Here is an 18,452-nt window from a genome sequence, read left to right as displayed (position 1 = left end):
ACTTTTGCTCCTGTCTCTTGCATCACAAATCACTTTCTAACTCTAGCACAATGAATCAAATGCCCATTCTCGTGTCCCATATGCACTTGGTCCCATTGGCAGTGTTTAAGTTCCGTACTTTGTCTTTGATATGAACTTCAGGCAAATCAAATTCAGTGCAATCAGAAAATGCAGATTTGTCTCAAGTTATCTTGATTGTTTAACTACTTATTTATAAACTTTGTTGTTGGTTGTGGGACTAATTAGATAGATCTTTCAAAGAGCCAGCGCAGACACAATGGGCCTCCTTCTGCAGTGTATCATTCTATGATTCTATACCGTCAACGAGGCGAGGGTTGTTAACGAAGCAGATCAGGGCCTGAACTTGGACCACCATGGGTTGTACCACAGCATTCCGATTGAACCATCAGTCTCTTCTTTCTGGCTGTTGGTTGGTCACAAGTATTGACTGTGAAGCTGCTGCTTTAAGTCATGTTTTCCACTTCCTCTTTTGACGGGCTTTGCTTGAAATGGAGCATGAAATATTTGTGTGTTCTTTTACAGTTGCTGCTGTGATACCGTTGGGGAAAGCTGATTCTGAACACTGATTGAAAATGACACCAATAGAAATGACATTAGCCTACAGCATTTCAGCTTTAACTGACCATATTGAATCATCTGCTTCTTACTGCCAGCTTCCATATTTTAAAGTTAGCTCCACCATGAAGTATGCATTCACTTTATGGACATATTTTGAGTGTAAGGACCAAGCTACAAAAGCAAGATTACCAAAGCTGAACCAGATCTACCTGACAAAAGAGATTACAAATGTTCCTTGTACACATAGATGTGTGAAAGTGGTTTGTTAAAGGCTTGCACAAGAAGTTGCATCTTCTATGAATCTAAGAACCCAGTGCAGGGGCATAGGGTGTTTTTGAATGCATTCACAGCTTCTTCAGACTATGTACAATACTGATGCTGATCCAGTAGTATTAGTTTTTGGACAAATGAGCAAGTGATAATCTCAAGTCTCGTAATAAGTCTTTATAACTGTTTGGAAGCAAATGTGTCAACTTTTCTTTCTCCCGCTCATGGGATACAATCCAATGCCCCTGACAGTTGGCCTGGGCTTCATCCAATTAGCCATTCTTCATAAGTCTAGACAGCGAGTGTTGAACTGCTAGAGAACTGTAACTCTTTGGAATTAGTCATGCGCTGCCATTTGGTAATATGCAACCAGCCTGTGATTATGACAATAGTGTTTGAGGAATGTATTGAAGTGTTAGCTGCAGAAAGCTGAGACGTTTAGTCTGTAGCTGCTCATTTTCAATTCTCTGCCAAGTGCATTCTCCTTGCCAATTTCCTTGTCATTAAATTTAGCACATCCGTCAACTATGGATACTGTAGTTAACAAGTTTCCATATGCAGTATTTTTAATTCCCTTCTTGCTATCTCAGAGATAAGTACAGTGTCCATGCAATGAACTCTTTTCTCACCATGTTTGTGAATGGGATCAGGCAGTGTCTTAGTTTAATTTCATAGTTTTAATAATAAGCCTATTCCTGCAACTATTCGAAGTGTTTTTTGAGGAATGGAAATGCAAATTGAAATTTGAAATCTAATGGCAACTGGAAACATTTCTCATAATTGATAAATGGTTAAGGGAAATTTGTATTTTGAGATTTTAGAACACTGAATGAATAAACAAATAAATAAAAATAACTCACTGCCAAGGTACATTTCAGACAAAGATTTGCTTCTGAAATTCTACTCCAGCCTCAAATCGTTCATGCTGGCTTCACTGTAAATGTTCTTTCGCCTGACAAGCGTTTAGGGGACCATCAAAACGCAACAAAGTTTATCATTGTTGAGCTTGGTAATATTTTAGTTTACAAGTTTTCTGGCACAAATTCAGGGATTGCTTTAAGTCAGATTTTCCACTTCTGATGGGTTTCATCCCATTCCATTGATAAAGGAGCAGTTTTGGAAGCGATAAGTAACTGCTTTATGTACCTAGAGTCAGCTAAGAAGGGAGCAGCATAGTCGAAACAAATTGTATCAGTTTGACTCGGCACTTTCATCTCTGAGCCAGCAGGATCTGTGTTCAAGCCCCAGTCTGGGTCTTGAGAGTGAATGGGGTGAATTTTCTTGGGGTTTCTCCACCTCTGGAAGTTTGGCGGAGATCCCTTTTCTGTACATAAGCTGAGGAAATTCACCTAGGTCATGTGGACTGATACCAATTAAGGGAGCTCTACTTTCTGGAAGATGTCACCTTTGAGATTAAGTGATAAACCAAAGTCACAGCTAAATATAAAAGATGCTACAGCACTATTCAAAGGGTATAGTACATGAATTCGCCCAGTATACAGGCCAACATATATCCCTCATCTGAGAAAAGACTATAAATGGACGGAATGCCTAGAGTATACTAACAAATTTCCATAAATTATCCAGAATGCTGTTTCAGTAACAGTGGTCTGAGTTTCCCTGATAGTAAGGCTCCTAAGTGAATTTGATTTAATCTTTCTGAATCCAGTTCCAGGTCACCAGTGAAGTTGCAGCTCAGAACTACCTTTAGTTTGTCATTATGTTGCGTGCTTCCCACACTTAGGCCACAAGGAGAGCTTGCGTGGGAAACAGATGTTTCACAGGTGCAATAAGATTGTTGTTTCCTGGCTGGAACACAGTAAAAATAGTTTATCCCTGCATTTTTAGTGGGGCCATATGGCTTACGACTGCTCTGATTTCTTGCATATAACTTGTCTTCCTGACTGAGTATTCTAGTGTGAAGTTACCTCTTCTTAGAGGTTTGAGATACTGACATAATAGTACAGTTATGTCTCTCCTTGGTGAATGCACAAATTTTACTCTGGTTTGCTTCCAAAATAAAATTACAAAACTGAGTTATTTTGGTATCCAGAATAAAGTGATGTTTTAACTGTTGTGAGCTGTATTTTTAATAGCTTCATGGCAGCAATTCACTTCTGCACATGTTATTCACCCAACTGATGCTGGTCATCAAATAACTCTCAAAATTAGAAGTAATGGTGAGGTGGAGGAATGAATCAAATTGACTCTGTCCAGTAACAAAGATCTGTTCAGTATGGACTGGCAAAAGCTTGGTGTGTTAGAAGGCTTAGCAGAACATGAGGCAAGTGAATGGTGTCTACACCCAGTGTAGGCATTATTATTATTAGCCTTCTAAACATTACTTTATGTACCTTCATAGTTTCTATTATCCACGTCAGTCATTTCTTCTATTTCTGGAAATATTAAGTTCCCAGCATTTAGATCTGCAAGATTCAACTTTGCCACTGCTTGAAAATTTGACTGCCTTTCCTGGAAAAGGAATCAGCAAGATGTAGCATGTGCCAAAGCCATTCATGAATGCTTACATTTCACTTGAGTTGTGTGCTTCAGGAGAGACTCAATAATGAACGTCTGCCCTGCAGAAGGGCGATTAACTTTAATGTTAGGTGTGAGCAAGGAATTTTGGGTTGACAGGATGCTTTTAAGGGGCAATTATTATAACTAAGTGGTGAAATAATTGTAGTGGGAAAGCCAAGCAATAATATTTTCACGCACGTTTGAAGAATTATAACACTATTTTGGCACTAATTCAAAGAGGAATTAAATTGCACCATAATTTTTAGCCTGTATAACTGTTTTATCTTCACCTATTATTTAATTGTTAGGATTTTAGGAAATAGACTAATTGAAACTTTACTGTTGGTGTGTGCTCCCTCAAAGTGTGAGTGTGTCTGTCCTACCTGTTATGGCCAGGGAAAGGTAGTGGTATAAAATTTCCCCTTTTCCCTCAACTCTCGGTTGTTCGCAGTAAAATGTACTTTTTTAGAAGGCGTTTTTCAAATCTGTTGGAGTGTTTATTTACATAACGCCCGAAATGTAAATGCAACGGAAACACCCACTCCCTCAAATACACAGACCTATACGCACAAGAAAAGATGTGTTCTCAAGATGACGCGTACACTTGAGCACATAAACACCCAGGCCCCTCTTTAAATAATTGAAGTCATTGAATGTTGCAGGGCAGATTGAGAGTGCGGTTAATAAAGCATACAGCATCCTTGGCTTCATTTATAGGAGCATAAATTACTAAAACAAAGAGGTTATGCTAAACTTATATAGAAGACTGGTTCAGCCTCAACTGGAGTATTGTGTCCAGTTCCGGGGCACCACATTTTAGGAAATGTGTGAAGGTATCAGAGAGAGTGTAGAAAAGATTCATAAGAATAGTTCCAGGGATGGAGAACTTCAGTTAACTTGATTGGAGAGGTTGGGACTGTTTTCCTCGGATAAGGAACCTGGACAGATTCGATAGGGAAAAACAGTTCCCATTGGTGGAATGATGGTGAACAAGAGGATATAGATTTAAGGTAATTGGCTAAAGAAGCAATGCAAACATAGGAGCAGGAGTAGGCTATTTGGACTGTCAAGCCTCCTCTGCCCTTCAATTAGATCATGGCTGATCATCTTCCTCAACGTCACTTTCCCATACGATCTCCATATCCCTTGATATCATTAGTCTCCAGAAGTCTATCGATTTCTGACCTGAGCATGCTCAATGGTTGAGCTTCCACGGCCCTCTGGGGTAGAGAATTCCAAATATTCACTTCCTCCCTTCTGAGTGAATAAATTCCTCCTCATCTCAGTCTTAATCTCAGAAACATAGAAAATAGGAGCAGGAGTAGACCATTCGGCTCTTCAAGCCTGCTCCGCCATTCATCATGATTCATGGCTGATCATCCAACTCAATAGCCTGCTTCCACTTTCTCCCCATATCCTTTGATCCCTTTTGCCCCAAGAGCTATATCTAACTCCTTCTTGAAAACATACAATGTTTTGGCCTCAACTACTTTCTGTGGTAGCGAATCCCACAGGCTCACCACTCTCTGGGTGAAGAAATTTCTCCTCATCTCAGTCCTAAATGGTCTACTCCGTATCCTCAGACTGTGACCCCTGTTTCTGGACTCCCCTACCATTGGGAACATCCTTCCTGCATCTACCCTGTCTAGTCCTGTTAGAATTTTATAGGCTTCTATGAGAAACCCCCTCATTCTTCTGAACTCAAGCGAGTATAATCCTAACCGACTGAATCTCTCCTCATATGTCAGTCCCGCCATCCCAGGAATCAGTCTGGTAAACCTTTGCTGCACTCCCTCCATAGCAAGAACATCCTTCCTCCGATAAGGAGACCAAAACTGCACACAATATTCCAGGTGTGGTCTCACCAAGGCCCTGTATAATTGCGGCAAGATATCCCTGCTCCTGTACTCGAATCCTCTGGCTATGAAGGCCAACATACCATTTACCTTCTTTACCGCCTGCTGCACCTGCTTGCTTACCTTCAGCGACTGGTGTACGAGGACGCCCAGGTCTAGTTGCACATTCCCTTCTCTCAATTTATAGCCATTCAGATAATAATCTGCCTTCCTGTTTTTGCTACCAAAGTGGATAACCTCACATTTATCTACATTATACTGCATCTGCCATGCATTTGCCCACTCACTCAACTTATCCAAATCACACTGAAGCATCTCTGCATCCTCCTCACAGCTCACCCTCCCACCCAGCTTTGTGTCATCTGCAAATTTGGAGATATTACATTTAGTTCCCTCATCTAAGTCATTAATATATATTGTGAATAGCTGGGGCCTGAGTACCGATCCCTGGGGTAGCCCACTAGTAACTGCCTGCCATTAGGAAAAAGACCCGTTTATTCCTACTCTGTTTCCTGTCTGCCAACCAGTTTTCTATCCATTTCAATACGCTACCCCCAATCCCATGCGCTTTAATTTTGCACGCTAATCTCTTATGTGGGACTTTGTCGAAAGCCTTTTGAAAGTCCAAATAAACCACATCCACTGGCTCCGCCTCATCAACTCTATTAGTTACACCTTCGAAAAATTCCAGTAGATTTGTCAAGCATGATTTCCCTTTCGTAAATCCATGCTGACTCTGTCCGATTCTGCCACTGTTTTCCATGTGCTCAGCTATTAAATCTTTTATAATGGACTGTAGAATTTTCCCCACTACTGACGTCAGACTGACTGGTCTATAATCCCCTGTTTTCCCACTGCTCCCCTTTTTAAATAGTGGGGTTACATTAGCTACCCTCCAATCTGTAGGAACTGTTCCAGAGTCTATAGAATCTCGGAAGATGACCACCAATGTATCCACTATTTCTAGGGCCACTTTCTTAAGTACCCTGGGATGTAGATTATCAGGCCCTGGGGATTTATCGGCCTTCAATCCCATCAATTTCCCCAACACCATTTCTCTACTCATCCTGATTTCTTTCAGTTCCTCCCTCTCACTAAACCCTGTGTTCCCCAACATTTCTGGTAGGTTATTTGTGTCCTCCTTTGTGAAGACAGAACCAAGAATGTATTTAGTTGGTCAGCCATTTCTTTGTTCCCCATTATAAATTCCCCTGTTTCAGGATAGGGGTAGGCCATTTATGTCGTTGGTTTTAGACTAACCAGCCAGGGGAAACATCTACATCCAACTTGTCACATCCAGTAAGAATTTTATAAGTTTCAGTAAGTTCACCTCTCATTCTTTGAAACTCTAGGGAATACAGAGCTAGTCTGCTCAATCTCGCCTCATAAGAAAATCCCACCATCCCAGGGATTAACCTGGTGAACCTCTGTTGCACTCCCTCTATGGCAAGTATACCCTTCCTTAGAAGGGTAAAACTCCAGGTCTCACCAAGGCTCTATGTAACTGCAGCAAAGCATCCTTACTCCTGTACTCAAATCCCCTCGTGATGAAGGCCAGCATACCATTTGCCTTCCTTATTGCTTGCTACATTTGCATGCTAGCTTTTAGTGACTCATGAACAAAGACACACAGGTCCCGTTGGATACCTGCGCTTCCCAACCTCTCACCATTTAAGAAATAATCTGCTTTTTCTGTATTTTTTTCTATCAAAGTGAATAACTTCACATTTATTCACATTATATTCCATCTGCCATGTTCTAGCCCATTCACTTAGTCTGTCCAAATCCTCTTGAAACCTCCTTGCACCCTCCTCACAACTTGCATTCCCACCCAGTTTGGTGTAATCAGCAAATTTGGAAATATTACAGTTGGTCTCCACATCTATATCATTTATGTAGATTGTGGACCTAGCACTGATCCTTACAGTACCCCACTAGTAAGAGCCTGCCATCCTGAGAATGACACGTTTATTCCTACCCTCTGCTTTCTGTCTGTTAACCAATTCTCAACCTATACTATGCTTTTATTTACTAACCTTATCAAAAGCCTTCTGAAAACCCAAATACACGACATCCACTGGTTCTCCTTTATCTATGCTACAAGTAACACCCCAAAAAAACAAACACCTCCAAGTTTATCAAACATGGTTTTCCTTTCGTAAATCCAGGTTGATTTATGCCCAATTTTACTATTCTTTACTAAAACTCCAGTTATCACATCCCTTACAATAGATTCTAACATTTTCCCTACTACTGACATCCAACTAACAGGCCTATAGTTCTCCATTCTCCCTCTTTCTTCTTAAATAGTGACGTTACACTTGTTACTTTCCAGTCTGCAGAAACCTTTCCAGAATCTATAGAATTTTGAAAGATAATCACTAATGCATCCACTATCTCTCTAGCCACCTCCTTCAACATTCGGAGATGAAGCTCATCTGGTCCAGAGGATTTATCAACCTTCAACCCAATTAATTTTTCAAGTACTACCTCTTTATTAATACTAATTTATTTTATTTCCTAGCCTAGTATTTCTGGGAGATTTTCTGTATCATCTTCTGGGAAGACAGACGCAAAATAAGTGTTTCATTTCTCTGCTATTTCCCTGTTCTCCGTTATAAATTCTCCTGCCCCCACCTATAATAGGCCCACATTTGTCCTAGCTAATCTTTTCTCTTTCACATCCTAAAGAAGCTTTTCAGGTACTTTTCTGTTCCTTGCTAGTTTGCATTTGTACTCTCTTTTCTCTTTCTTAGTCAGTTTTTTGGTCCTCCTTTGCTGGGTTCTAAATACTGCCAATTCTCAGGCTCACAATTTTTTCTGGCATCCATACAAGCTACTTCTTTTGATCTAATGCAATCTTTAACTTCTTTTGTTAACCATTGTTGATTTACCTTACCCTTAGGTGTTTGTGCTAGAGGAATGCAGGTTGCAGGCAGAGTAGTGTTTCTTTACATACTAGTCATTGCCTGTCTACCACCAAATCTTTTAGTGTATTTTCCCAATCTACCATAGCCAACTTGCCCCTCATACCTTCATAATTTCCTTTCTTCAGAATGAACTATATCGCATCCAAACTTAATGTGAAATTCTGACATATTATGGTCACTATTTCTCAAAGGCTCCTTTATAGCAAGGTTATTCATTAGCCTTTTCTCATTAAACAACACTAAATCCAAAATAGACTGATCCCTAGTTGGCTCCTCAACATACTGCTCCAGCAACCCACCTTGTACACACTTCAGAAATTCATCCTCCACAGCATTAGTGTTGATTTGGTTAACCCCGTCCATGTGTAAATTGAAGTCACCCATTTTTACTGTATTACTCACATTACACCTCTAATTTCCTGAGTTATACCGTGCCCAACATTACCACTACAGTTTGATGACCTAAAAACAACTCCCACCAATGTTTGCTGCCCCTTGCTGTTTCTTAGACATGAGGAAAAACGTTTTCATGCAGTGAGTGGTTAGGATCTGGAATGCGCTGCCTGAGAGTGTAATAGAGGTAGGTTCAATCGAGGCATTCAAGGGGGAATTAGATTGTTATCTGAAAAGGTAGAATATGCAGGTTACAGAGGGAAGACGGGTGGGTGGCACTAGGTAAATTGCTCCTAGGAGAGCCAGTGCATACATAATGGGCTGTATAGCCTCCTTCTGCGCTGTGTAACAATTTTGTGATAATCTGATTCTCTGATGTGACTCAGTAGCATCAGGAAGAGGGCACAATTGGAATGTGTGATGTGCATATTTTTCAGATAACCTAATCCAGAATTTACCCAGATAATTTAGTAATTCAAGTTCTGGGGTTGTAACCAGATGATGTATACAGGAAGGAGGCAGGATATCTGCCCAGCTGTGGCAATTTATTGAACAGGGATTAGTGAGATGCATGTTACATGACAAATGAATACAACTGTCTGTTGCAATTAGAAGCATTGGAATTGTTCTGACTGGCGTGCAATAGAGAATTCCAACATCTCGTTTAAAATAACTTTTCAGCCATATAGCTATGTATCTTAATTATTGAGCATGCAAAAATAATGGCCATCAGGTTTTCTATGGCTTGTATCAAGCCGATTGATACCATGGTTTGATTATGTGTGTTCTATGTTTACTATGAATTATTGATTGAAGCTGACCAACATTGAGAGTCTGGAATTGGCTAATGTTTTACAAACATGTGGTCATCGATAGCCTAAGTGATGGGAAGAACTTATATTTATCTAACATCTTTCACAACCTAAGATTCAAAGCTTCACAGCCAATGAAGTACTTTTAAAATGTGATCATTGTCATGGGGAAATGCGGCAGCCAATTTGTATGCAGCACATATCCACAAACAGTAAAGAGAGAGGTGACCAATTAAACTGTTTTATGGGTATTGGCTGAGGGATAAACTTTGGCTAGGGCACTGAAAAATGCCCTATTTTTCTTTGAAAGGGATCTTTTATGTTCACCCAAGAGCAGACCTTGGTTTAATGTCCCATCCAAAAGCTGGCACCGCTAACTGTGCAGAACGTTCTCTAGGTGGTGAAAGTTGGGGCTAGAATGTTTAGCCCCAGCTTTGACCCATCTTCATTGGCATCACAGGATTGTGGAATTAGTTTGTGTCTCAATTGTAGAACAACAGAGGAAATATTTTGGCTTATAAGAAACCTCTGCTCAGGGAACCTTTGGTAAAGCAATGCATACTGATAGACTGATAGGATCTTTCGTAAGTGACAATATCCGCATGTTCAGCTATTAATTTCCATTGCAGCCCTAAACTGCTTGTGGCTGAGTGTGATAAGTTTCAGTTTATTTAAATATTTACGCTGATTGAAGATTTTAATCAAAGAAAAGGTTTTCTTTTACATCTAAATTTTCAAAGATGTAAATCCTTCAAATATTGTTGCCTAGTTCACCAGTCTACCCTGCTAAATTGAACATTTTGTACTTTGTGAGCGTAGTGAGCAGTTTATTTTCCAAGCAAGACTATATTGTTTGTTCTATTCTCATGAAAGTCACTTTTTTAAAAATTGATATTGGCGTGTCTCAGGCCAATCTCCTTCAAAGTCAGCTGACCGTGAGTCTACAGTAACTGGATGGCACATCCTCCGACTCTCTGCTCTGCCTGCCCATGCAGGTGCAAAATGTTGGTCCTTGCAGAATAACAGATTTGTCCCTTGCTTGAACTTAAACTTGCAAAGCTGCTATCATCACACACTTGCTTAACTTTCCAACCATAGCATCTTCAGAAATGACTTCTCTTCCCAACACACACCATTACCTCTGGAGTCCCAAATAGCTCCTTCCTCTTCCCCATTTTATACATGGCCACTCATGGCACCATCAGAAGATATGAGGTCAGCTCCCACATATACGTTAATGACACCCAACTCTACCTCTTCACCTCTCTCTTGACTGACCCCTCCACTGTCCCTGTACGTTCAGACTGATCAGCTAACATATGGTCTTGGATGAACCAAAATAGCCTCTAACTAAATATCGGTAAAACTAAAGGCATGATTCTGTCATAAACTCCATAGCCATAACACTTTTTCCATCTCTCTTCTCAGCCAGAACTAAACTGTTCACAAGCTCAGCATACTGAGTTCGATCCCAAGCAGGTGAAATTTTAACAAAAGTGTTTTTTTTGTTATAACTAAACATAATACTATCCTAAATATGGGAGCAAAACCATTGTGATTTTAGACCTCATCTCAAGTCAACCAGTAATTTTCAACCTTATTATTCCCAACCATTTAATATCATTTTCTCTGATGTAGATTGTGATGCCAAACTCTATATTTTTATTGCTCCCCCTGAGTGCTTTCTCTTCATTCCCTCTCTGGCACCAGAACTCAAGAAACTCTTGTCATTTCTGGAGCTCAGAAGAGGCAGAGGAAGTGGAACAAGCCATATAGCCATTAATCTTCCTTTACTGTATGTTAAATATGACAGCTCTATCTTTTAAAATCTGCTGCCTGCTTTTTCTCCATGTCCCTTCATACCCTTATTTTCCAAGTGTTTGTCTCCCTTTTAAGTGCTTCAAATTGATTTTGCATCTAATGTCTCCTGAGTGCATTCTTAGCAAAGAGATAGCTCATAAAACTATAATTGACACTATATATCTAAAAACATAATAGATGGGTGGGAGTGAGGAATAATGCTGCAATTTTAACTTTTGGTTTCAAATGACGTCAATAAGTCATCCAGGCTTTCCTCTTATGACTCAAGATATAATTGAATCCCTCATTACACCAGCTTTATTACTCACACCTAACCATGTATAATTCTATACATAACTGGAATATCACTCTGCTCTGTTAACTTGCAGACTGAATTTTGACCTTTAAAACTCTTGAGACCACAAGATAGATGTAGTTGAGGATATCTATTCTGCCTCCCTTAGCTTATCTGGTGTCTTGAATAAGTCTAAGGTTTTCACTGGCACTACCCTACCCAGAAGGCCATTCTAAGTGATCACTGTTTGCATAAAGAAGTTCTTCCTGACATCTTATCCTAAATTTAACTGTGCATCTTGCTCTACTATCCTAATGTAGCATGAAATAGTGCTCTGAATTAACTGTATCTTTATCATTAATATCTTGTCTACTTAAATAAGATCCCTCTTGATCGTCATCTTTCAATCCAGTGAAGGCCCATTTTTATCATTGCTTCCTCATATTCCTCATCGACGCTAGAGGTCAGCCTTGTAGCTCTTCTCTGTTCCACTTAAATGTCTTCCTGTGTCTTGGTGGCCAAAACTGAACATGGTCCTCACAGTTCAGTTTGGCCAGGACACTGTACAATTTTAACAGGTTATTTCCTGATTTGTACTCATCTGACAGAGCAGTATAACTCAACATTCTGTTTGCTTTCCTTATTACTGTCCTACACTGAATTGTCCTATTAATTAACCATACCTGGTATCTCACCAGATCTCTTTCTGCTTCACCTTCAGATACTTCAATGCAACAATGAGGGAATGCTGCACTGAAGTAGCTGAAGGTGACTAGACATGGTCATTTTAATGTAGGTCAGTGATAACAAAAGCAACAGAATTGAGGCAATGCTGCACTATCGGAGGGCACTGTCTTTTGGGTGATACATTGAACCAATGCCCTATCTGCCTTCAACTGAGTAAAAAGGTTCCATTGTGCTATAAGAGGAGGAGCAGTGGAATTCTCCTGGTGGCTTGGTCAAAACTTATCCCTCAACCAGCATCATTAAAATAGATTATCTAGTTATTTATTTAACTGTTGTTTGTGGGAGCATGTTGTGCATGAGTTGGTTGCCATATTTTCCTGTGTAACTGTAACTAAGCTGCAAAGGTGCTTGAAGAAAGCTCATATGGACTCGAAACGTTAAGTTTGTTTCTCTCTCTGCAGTTTCTCCAGCATTTTCTGTTTTTGCTGCAAAAGTACTTCATTGACTGTGAAGTGCTTTGGCTGTCTGAGTTGTGAAAAGTGCTAAATAAATTGAAGTTTTTTTTGTCAACCATGGCTCAGTGGGCTGTCCTATTGCCTCTGAGTCAGAAGGTAGTGGGTTCAAGCCCCACTCCAGTGTCTCGAGCACATAATCCAAACTGACAGCTCAATGCCATACTAATGGAGTGCTGCACTCTTGGGAGGCGTTGCCTTTTGGATGAAATGTTAAACTGACACCATCTTTGCCCTCAGATGGAAGGAAAAAAATCCTACGGCACTATTCAAAGAAGAGCAGAGGGTTCTCCTTTTGGCCCTGGTCAGAATTTATTCCTCAACTATGTTATGACCGGTCCCCTGGTGAGGTCCTCCAATTTGTTAATTTCCTGAATGGGACCCCAATTTTGTTATGCTTCCGGGTGAGGAGGAATGAGCTAGATCCCCTTCTTCAACCCCTTCGGTTGGTCGCAATAAGGTTAATTTAAAAGAGATCCCTTCTCCCGTGGATACTTTTTCCCAGTACAAATGTATTTTTTTTAGAAGCAGCCAATTTAACCAGGGTTTCTTGAGTCAAAGAAAGAGTAAGATTAGTTACTAAAAAACCTGAGAAAAATAATAAAAATGCAACATGCACACGCACTGATCAGAAATGAGAAGTTAAGAGTCCAAATAAAAGCTTAATAAACATACAAATCAGTCTTTGGCTTGCCCGTGAAGCATAGATGGCAATATGTTGTGGCTGTTAAGTTGGGTGATTTCAGTAGAGTTGACTTTGGCAGTTTTGCATCTAGTTTGGAGACACTTGGTTCTGCAGGATAGCTTTTTGATGGTGGCTTCTGCTGCACCTTGCATCCAGAAACACAGAGAGAGAGAGAGAGAGACTTCACCTGCAACTCCAGGGGTGACTAGTTGGTCATCTTCTTGCTTTCTCACACACTGCACTGCTCTGCAGCTAGCTTTTTAGCCCATTTTTCCCTGTTTATCCCTGTAAGGAGGGAAAAAAACATGTCTTGTGCCCAGAGTCTGTTTTCTTTCATCTCCGACCATTTTACACATTCTGAGATATAAATCAACAGGAGGTGGATTTTAGATGACTGCTGAGACGTGGTAATCAGTCTTTGTCTCCGCAATCACAGGAGGTTAAAGTTCAGTCTTTTGCATCTTTCTCCCTTTCTGCTTGAAGAAGGCCATGACACTTTTCAGGTGCGATATTCCGTGTTCTCTCAGGGCAGGTCTGTCAGTATAATCTGCATAGGAATTTTCCAGAAAGTGATTACTTTGCATTTTGCTCAAGTGCCCTTGTATTTCTTTAAAAACACACAAGTCTTCCTTAAAAGTTCAATATGCCCATAAGGAATTCGTGGCAGTAATCGGCTTTTCGTGACAACTAGCGCCATCACTAACATCAGATTATTGGCTTATGATCACATTACTGTTTTCGGGGTCTTACTGTGTGCAGTTTGGTTACTGCATACCCTAATTACAACAGTGACTACACTTCAAAAGTATCTCATTGGCTGTAATTGCTTTGTGGCATCCTGATGTCATGAAAGTTGCTATATAAATACAAGTTCTTTCACTTTCTACATTGCCTCTTCAGTATTTCTGAAAAGCTGCACAAATTGTTGATTGTTTGAAATTTGGCATTCTTTCGTTTGCCCTGATGATGTTGTGAGTGCAAGACGAAAAGCTTCAGCCACATATCTCTCTTTTCAGCAATATTCGAGATCTCCTGTTCAATATTCATTGCAATTTAACTAGTTTGCTTCGGGCTACTGCATCCAAGTCATTCATGTAGATTAGGAGCACTAAGGGACACTAAAGATTATGGCACCGCATTCGGCCCTTCCCTTCCGAAACATCCTGTCACTACTCCATAATAGCATTTTCTTTTGCCAAATTCCTGATCAATTTTATCAAAGGCTTTTTAAAAATCAAATTTTCCCAATTCAGCTGACTTTTTTCATTATTCATCTTAGAAGAGACTTCCTCAAGAGTATCAGGCATCCATCAATCAACATTCGTCTTCTAAAGCCATGTTGACAAGTATGATTACTTTCATACTGATACTCCTCAACTTTGTCTCTGATGATCAGTATCATTAATTTTTTCAAGCACTGATGTTTAACTGGTCTGTAGTGTTCCCTTTCTTGACTAGATTAGCAGGTTTTCAGCCTAGTAGTACTGTATCTCTTGACATTCCCTAAAAATTGTAGAACATTTAAACTAATTTTCTATTCATCAGAGCTCCCTACTAACAGATCCCAATATAAGCAATCCTTGTAGCAGAGAGGAAAGAAAAGCAAGCAGTGTTTAATATTTAATCAGTTACTGACACCTCAGATTAATAGTTTAGCTGAGCTGTTTTTACTTTAATGGAAATTTATTCAGTCTTTTTTTCACTGTTCTCGTGGGTGCTGTCTCTTGTTCAGCTGTTCAGGACACTGACCACTCACCGATATCTCACCCATATGCTTGACAGTGTGTCTATTTTACCAAGGAAGACATTGCAGCTGAAAATGTATCTGTCACCGTGAAGCAGATTTTAGTGCTTTAACATATTTGTGTCTGGCCTTAGTGCATTAGTTGTGAACTTCAGTTGCAATGTTTCAGTTGTGTTCAATATTGAGTTCATCTAATTCCAAATAATTAGCCTGAAGAATTACTCTCTTCTAACTGAAATATTCCCTCAAAAAGGCCCCAAATTTTCAAGGTAATGAAAGACTGAATCCAAGGACATGCTGTAATCTTTATAAAATAGATTTCTAAACCAGTGGCACTTTGGAGATTAGCTGCTGTATGTTGCAGTCAGCTGAGAAAATTCTTCATTCTAATATTAAATAATTATCTTGCTTTATGCTGTCATCCTATTTCCCCGTCTTCTTTTATTTTCTTCCTTTCAAACCTTTGCCCAAATTCTCTTCAAATGTTCTTACAGCCTCTGCCTCAGCACTCACTTATGGGTATTCCCTGTTGTAATAATTAATGTGGAGTTTGTGCAGTGAAGACTTTAATTTATATTTACTGCAGAATACAAAATTGGTAGTGCACTTGTCATTAAAAAGCAGTGTACTGCTGCTTCTATGCTTCCTTGATAATTCAGCAAGATATGCATTTTCTCCAAAAAAAGATCAGTAGTATGACCGTTTTTGTTGACATGTTGTATTTGAAGCCATTGCACTGGGCATTTTATGTTAAGTCTTTGTAGTTGTACTAGTTGAGGAGAAATTTTCTCCAATTAAACATTGGGAAGACTGAAGCCATTGATTTCAGTTCCCACTCCAAGCCCCGTTCCTTAGCCACTGACTCCATCCCTCACTCTGACAACTGCCTGAGATTAAGTCAGTCTATTCACAATCTTGGTGTCACATTTGATGCTGAAATGAGCTTCCAACCTTACATTTGTGCCATCACTAAGATTGCATATTTCCACCTCCGCAACATTACCAAACATCCCCCCTTCTCAGTTCATCTGTTCCTGAAACCTTTGTTCATGCCTTCATTGCCTCTAGACTCGAATATTTCAACACACCCCTGGCTTGTCTCCCACATTATACCCTCTGTAAACTTGAGGTCATCCAAAGCTCCACTGCCTGTGTCTCAACTCACAGCAAGTCCTAAGAGACAGGCGGAAATCCTGTTGGAGAGCAGAGCAGTACTTCTTCAAGGTAGGCATTTCTTGAAGAGGAGTGGCAGTCAATTAAACACAGAGATAAAAACAAAAACTACTGCGGATGCTGGAAATCCAAAACAAAAACAGAATTACCTGGAAAAACTCAGCAGGTCTGGCAGCATCGGCGGAGAAGAAAAGAGTCGACGTTTCGAGTCCTCATGACCCTTCAGCAGAACGATTCACCGTCAATATTAGGGGGGACGAATGCAGGTTTTTAAACATGCCTTGACAGCCAAAGATGATAGTCTGAGCCTGTTTCCAAAAATCTCACATGCACGCTTCCCAATGGAGCTACTGCAGATGAATTATTTTCCTGGCTGTCCAGAACAGCTGTCCCCTTCATCCTGTTACCAGGCTTTTGTAACTCCAAATTTTTTTTTTAGGAAATTTTTATCAACTTCTCTTTTAAAAGCTTCTCTAGATTCTGTTCCCACCAATGTTCCAGGTTGGCCAATCAAATCCTCTGCATTAAAAAATCTTCTAACTTCTATCCTTGTGTTTTTGGTCATGGTCTTAAATCTGTCCTGTTTCATCTAATGATGGAAATAATTTTTTGCCAGTTTGCCTTACGAAAACCTCTCAATTTTAAACACTTCAATCAGATTTCTTCAATTTCTTCATCTTAAAGAAAAGAACACTTGTTTCTGCTCAAAACAAAAGTCTCTTTCCCCTTGTAACATTCTTAGTAAATCTAATTGTATACTCTATGTCCTTGATATCTTCCTTAAACAGAGTGCCCAAAACTGCAATATTTTAATGGAAGCCTAGCCAAGAATTTGCTTATTATACTTAGTATCAGCTTTGATCTTTGCTGAGTAAGTCAGACTCCATCTGGAGTACCATGTGTCATTCTGTTTAGTAAATAATTTCAGATAATACTATTCTTGAGAAGGGACAGAATGAAGCAGCGGGGTATGAAAAGATTTTAAGGAAGATAGGCTTCGCATTTTAATAAGTAATGTTTTGAGGAAAAGGTTTAGATCTTCAGGTTGGGAAGAAATTGACTGTCGTAGGCAAATTGGAGGACATACCAAATTTGGGACATAGGATTACATGGGAGTAATTTTTGTTTTTAGAGATGAATAGGAAGTTAGGAGGAAAAGTGGACAGCGCAAGGCTAATAGAGTTCTGGGAGTAGCTATCAGGGAAGGCAATACAATCTGACACATGGATTCCTGAAGAATATCAGTTGAGAGTTATGGAGAGCACCTCTATGAAACAGGCAGGCTTCATAAACCTAATGGGTTTCTCCTATTTCTAATTCTTTTTCTACCAACTTGTACAGGAAGAGAGAATGCATATGCATTTCAGGTACATAAGAATGTGGGTTGCCTACTCTAAGTTCCTAACTTTATCTTTTCCTTTCTTGAGCAGTGTGACGTTGGCGCTCTGTTGCCTCATGGTTGATCTTGCATAATGAGCAGGTTGCTTGACCATTACTTTACAGCCAAACCATTTTGTTTTCTGTCTCCGCTTCTCATTTTCTCCCTTTCCCCTTGATCCCACAGGGTGATGGTCAATTTCACCTTGTCCAAGTCACCATTACTCAAATGCAAACTCAGTGATAAGTATTGGCAGCGAGCCTGACTGCAGAGAATATCAGGCCCTCTTCTCAACCAACATCAATGGGATGAGCACTTTTCGCTCATACAATCAGATATTATTAGGGCTCCTTAATCCAGAGCTAAACTGGTTCTTGGCATTCACAGATAATGGCCACTGAAGCAAGAGTAGCTGCTGTGTGACTGAGTTCATAAGTAGCGATCACAATAAAGGAAAAGCTCAGGAACTGAAGTAAGGGCAATTCTTGGGAAGAAAATACAAGTTTGGGAAAGGAGTTCTGCTTATGAGGTTGTTTGTTTGCCTTACAGAAAAGCTTGCCGAAGCTCAGCGCAGGTTCGCTACACTTCAGAATGAGCTGCAGTCAACACTTGAAGTGCAGATGGACCGCAACGCAGTTTCCAACTTGCGCCAGCGAAGGACCGTGTTCCCCCTCTCCCATAAAGAACGTGTACAACATAGGAACATTCGTGACCTGAAGTTAGCCTTCAGCGAGTTCTACCTCAGCCTGATCTTACTCCAGAACTATCAGGTAAGAAACACCTAACAATCTTGCAGGCAGTGAAATGTCCTCAGAGTATAA

General features: G+C 40.0%; 1 protein-coding gene across 3 annotated transcripts in view; it reads left to right on the top strand.

Annotated features, from left to right (window-relative positions):
• The window catches only part of LOC144692526 (xenotropic and polytropic retrovirus receptor 1 homolog), a 337,603-nt gene that overhangs the window by 187,748 nt on the left and 131,403 nt on the right, over positions 1 to 18,452 (top strand). For all 3 annotated transcript variants that reach the window (XM_078561491.1, XM_078561492.1, XM_078561493.1), the window contains exon 4: positions 18,181 to 18,401. In XM_078561491.1, coding sequence (XP_078417617.1) covers positions 18,181 to 18,401 — 221 coding nt within the window. The remainder of the gene's footprint in view (positions 1 to 18,180; positions 18,402 to 18,452) is intronic.

Source organism: Cetorhinus maximus, chromosome 17 (genome assembly GCF_964194155.1).
Source record: "Cetorhinus maximus chromosome 17, sCetMax3.hap1.1, whole genome shotgun sequence".
In the NCBI taxonomy this organism is placed as follows: Eukaryota; Metazoa; Chordata; class Chondrichthyes; order Lamniformes; family Cetorhinidae; genus Cetorhinus; species Cetorhinus maximus.
This window is presented reverse-complemented; position numbering and strand designations above follow the sequence as displayed.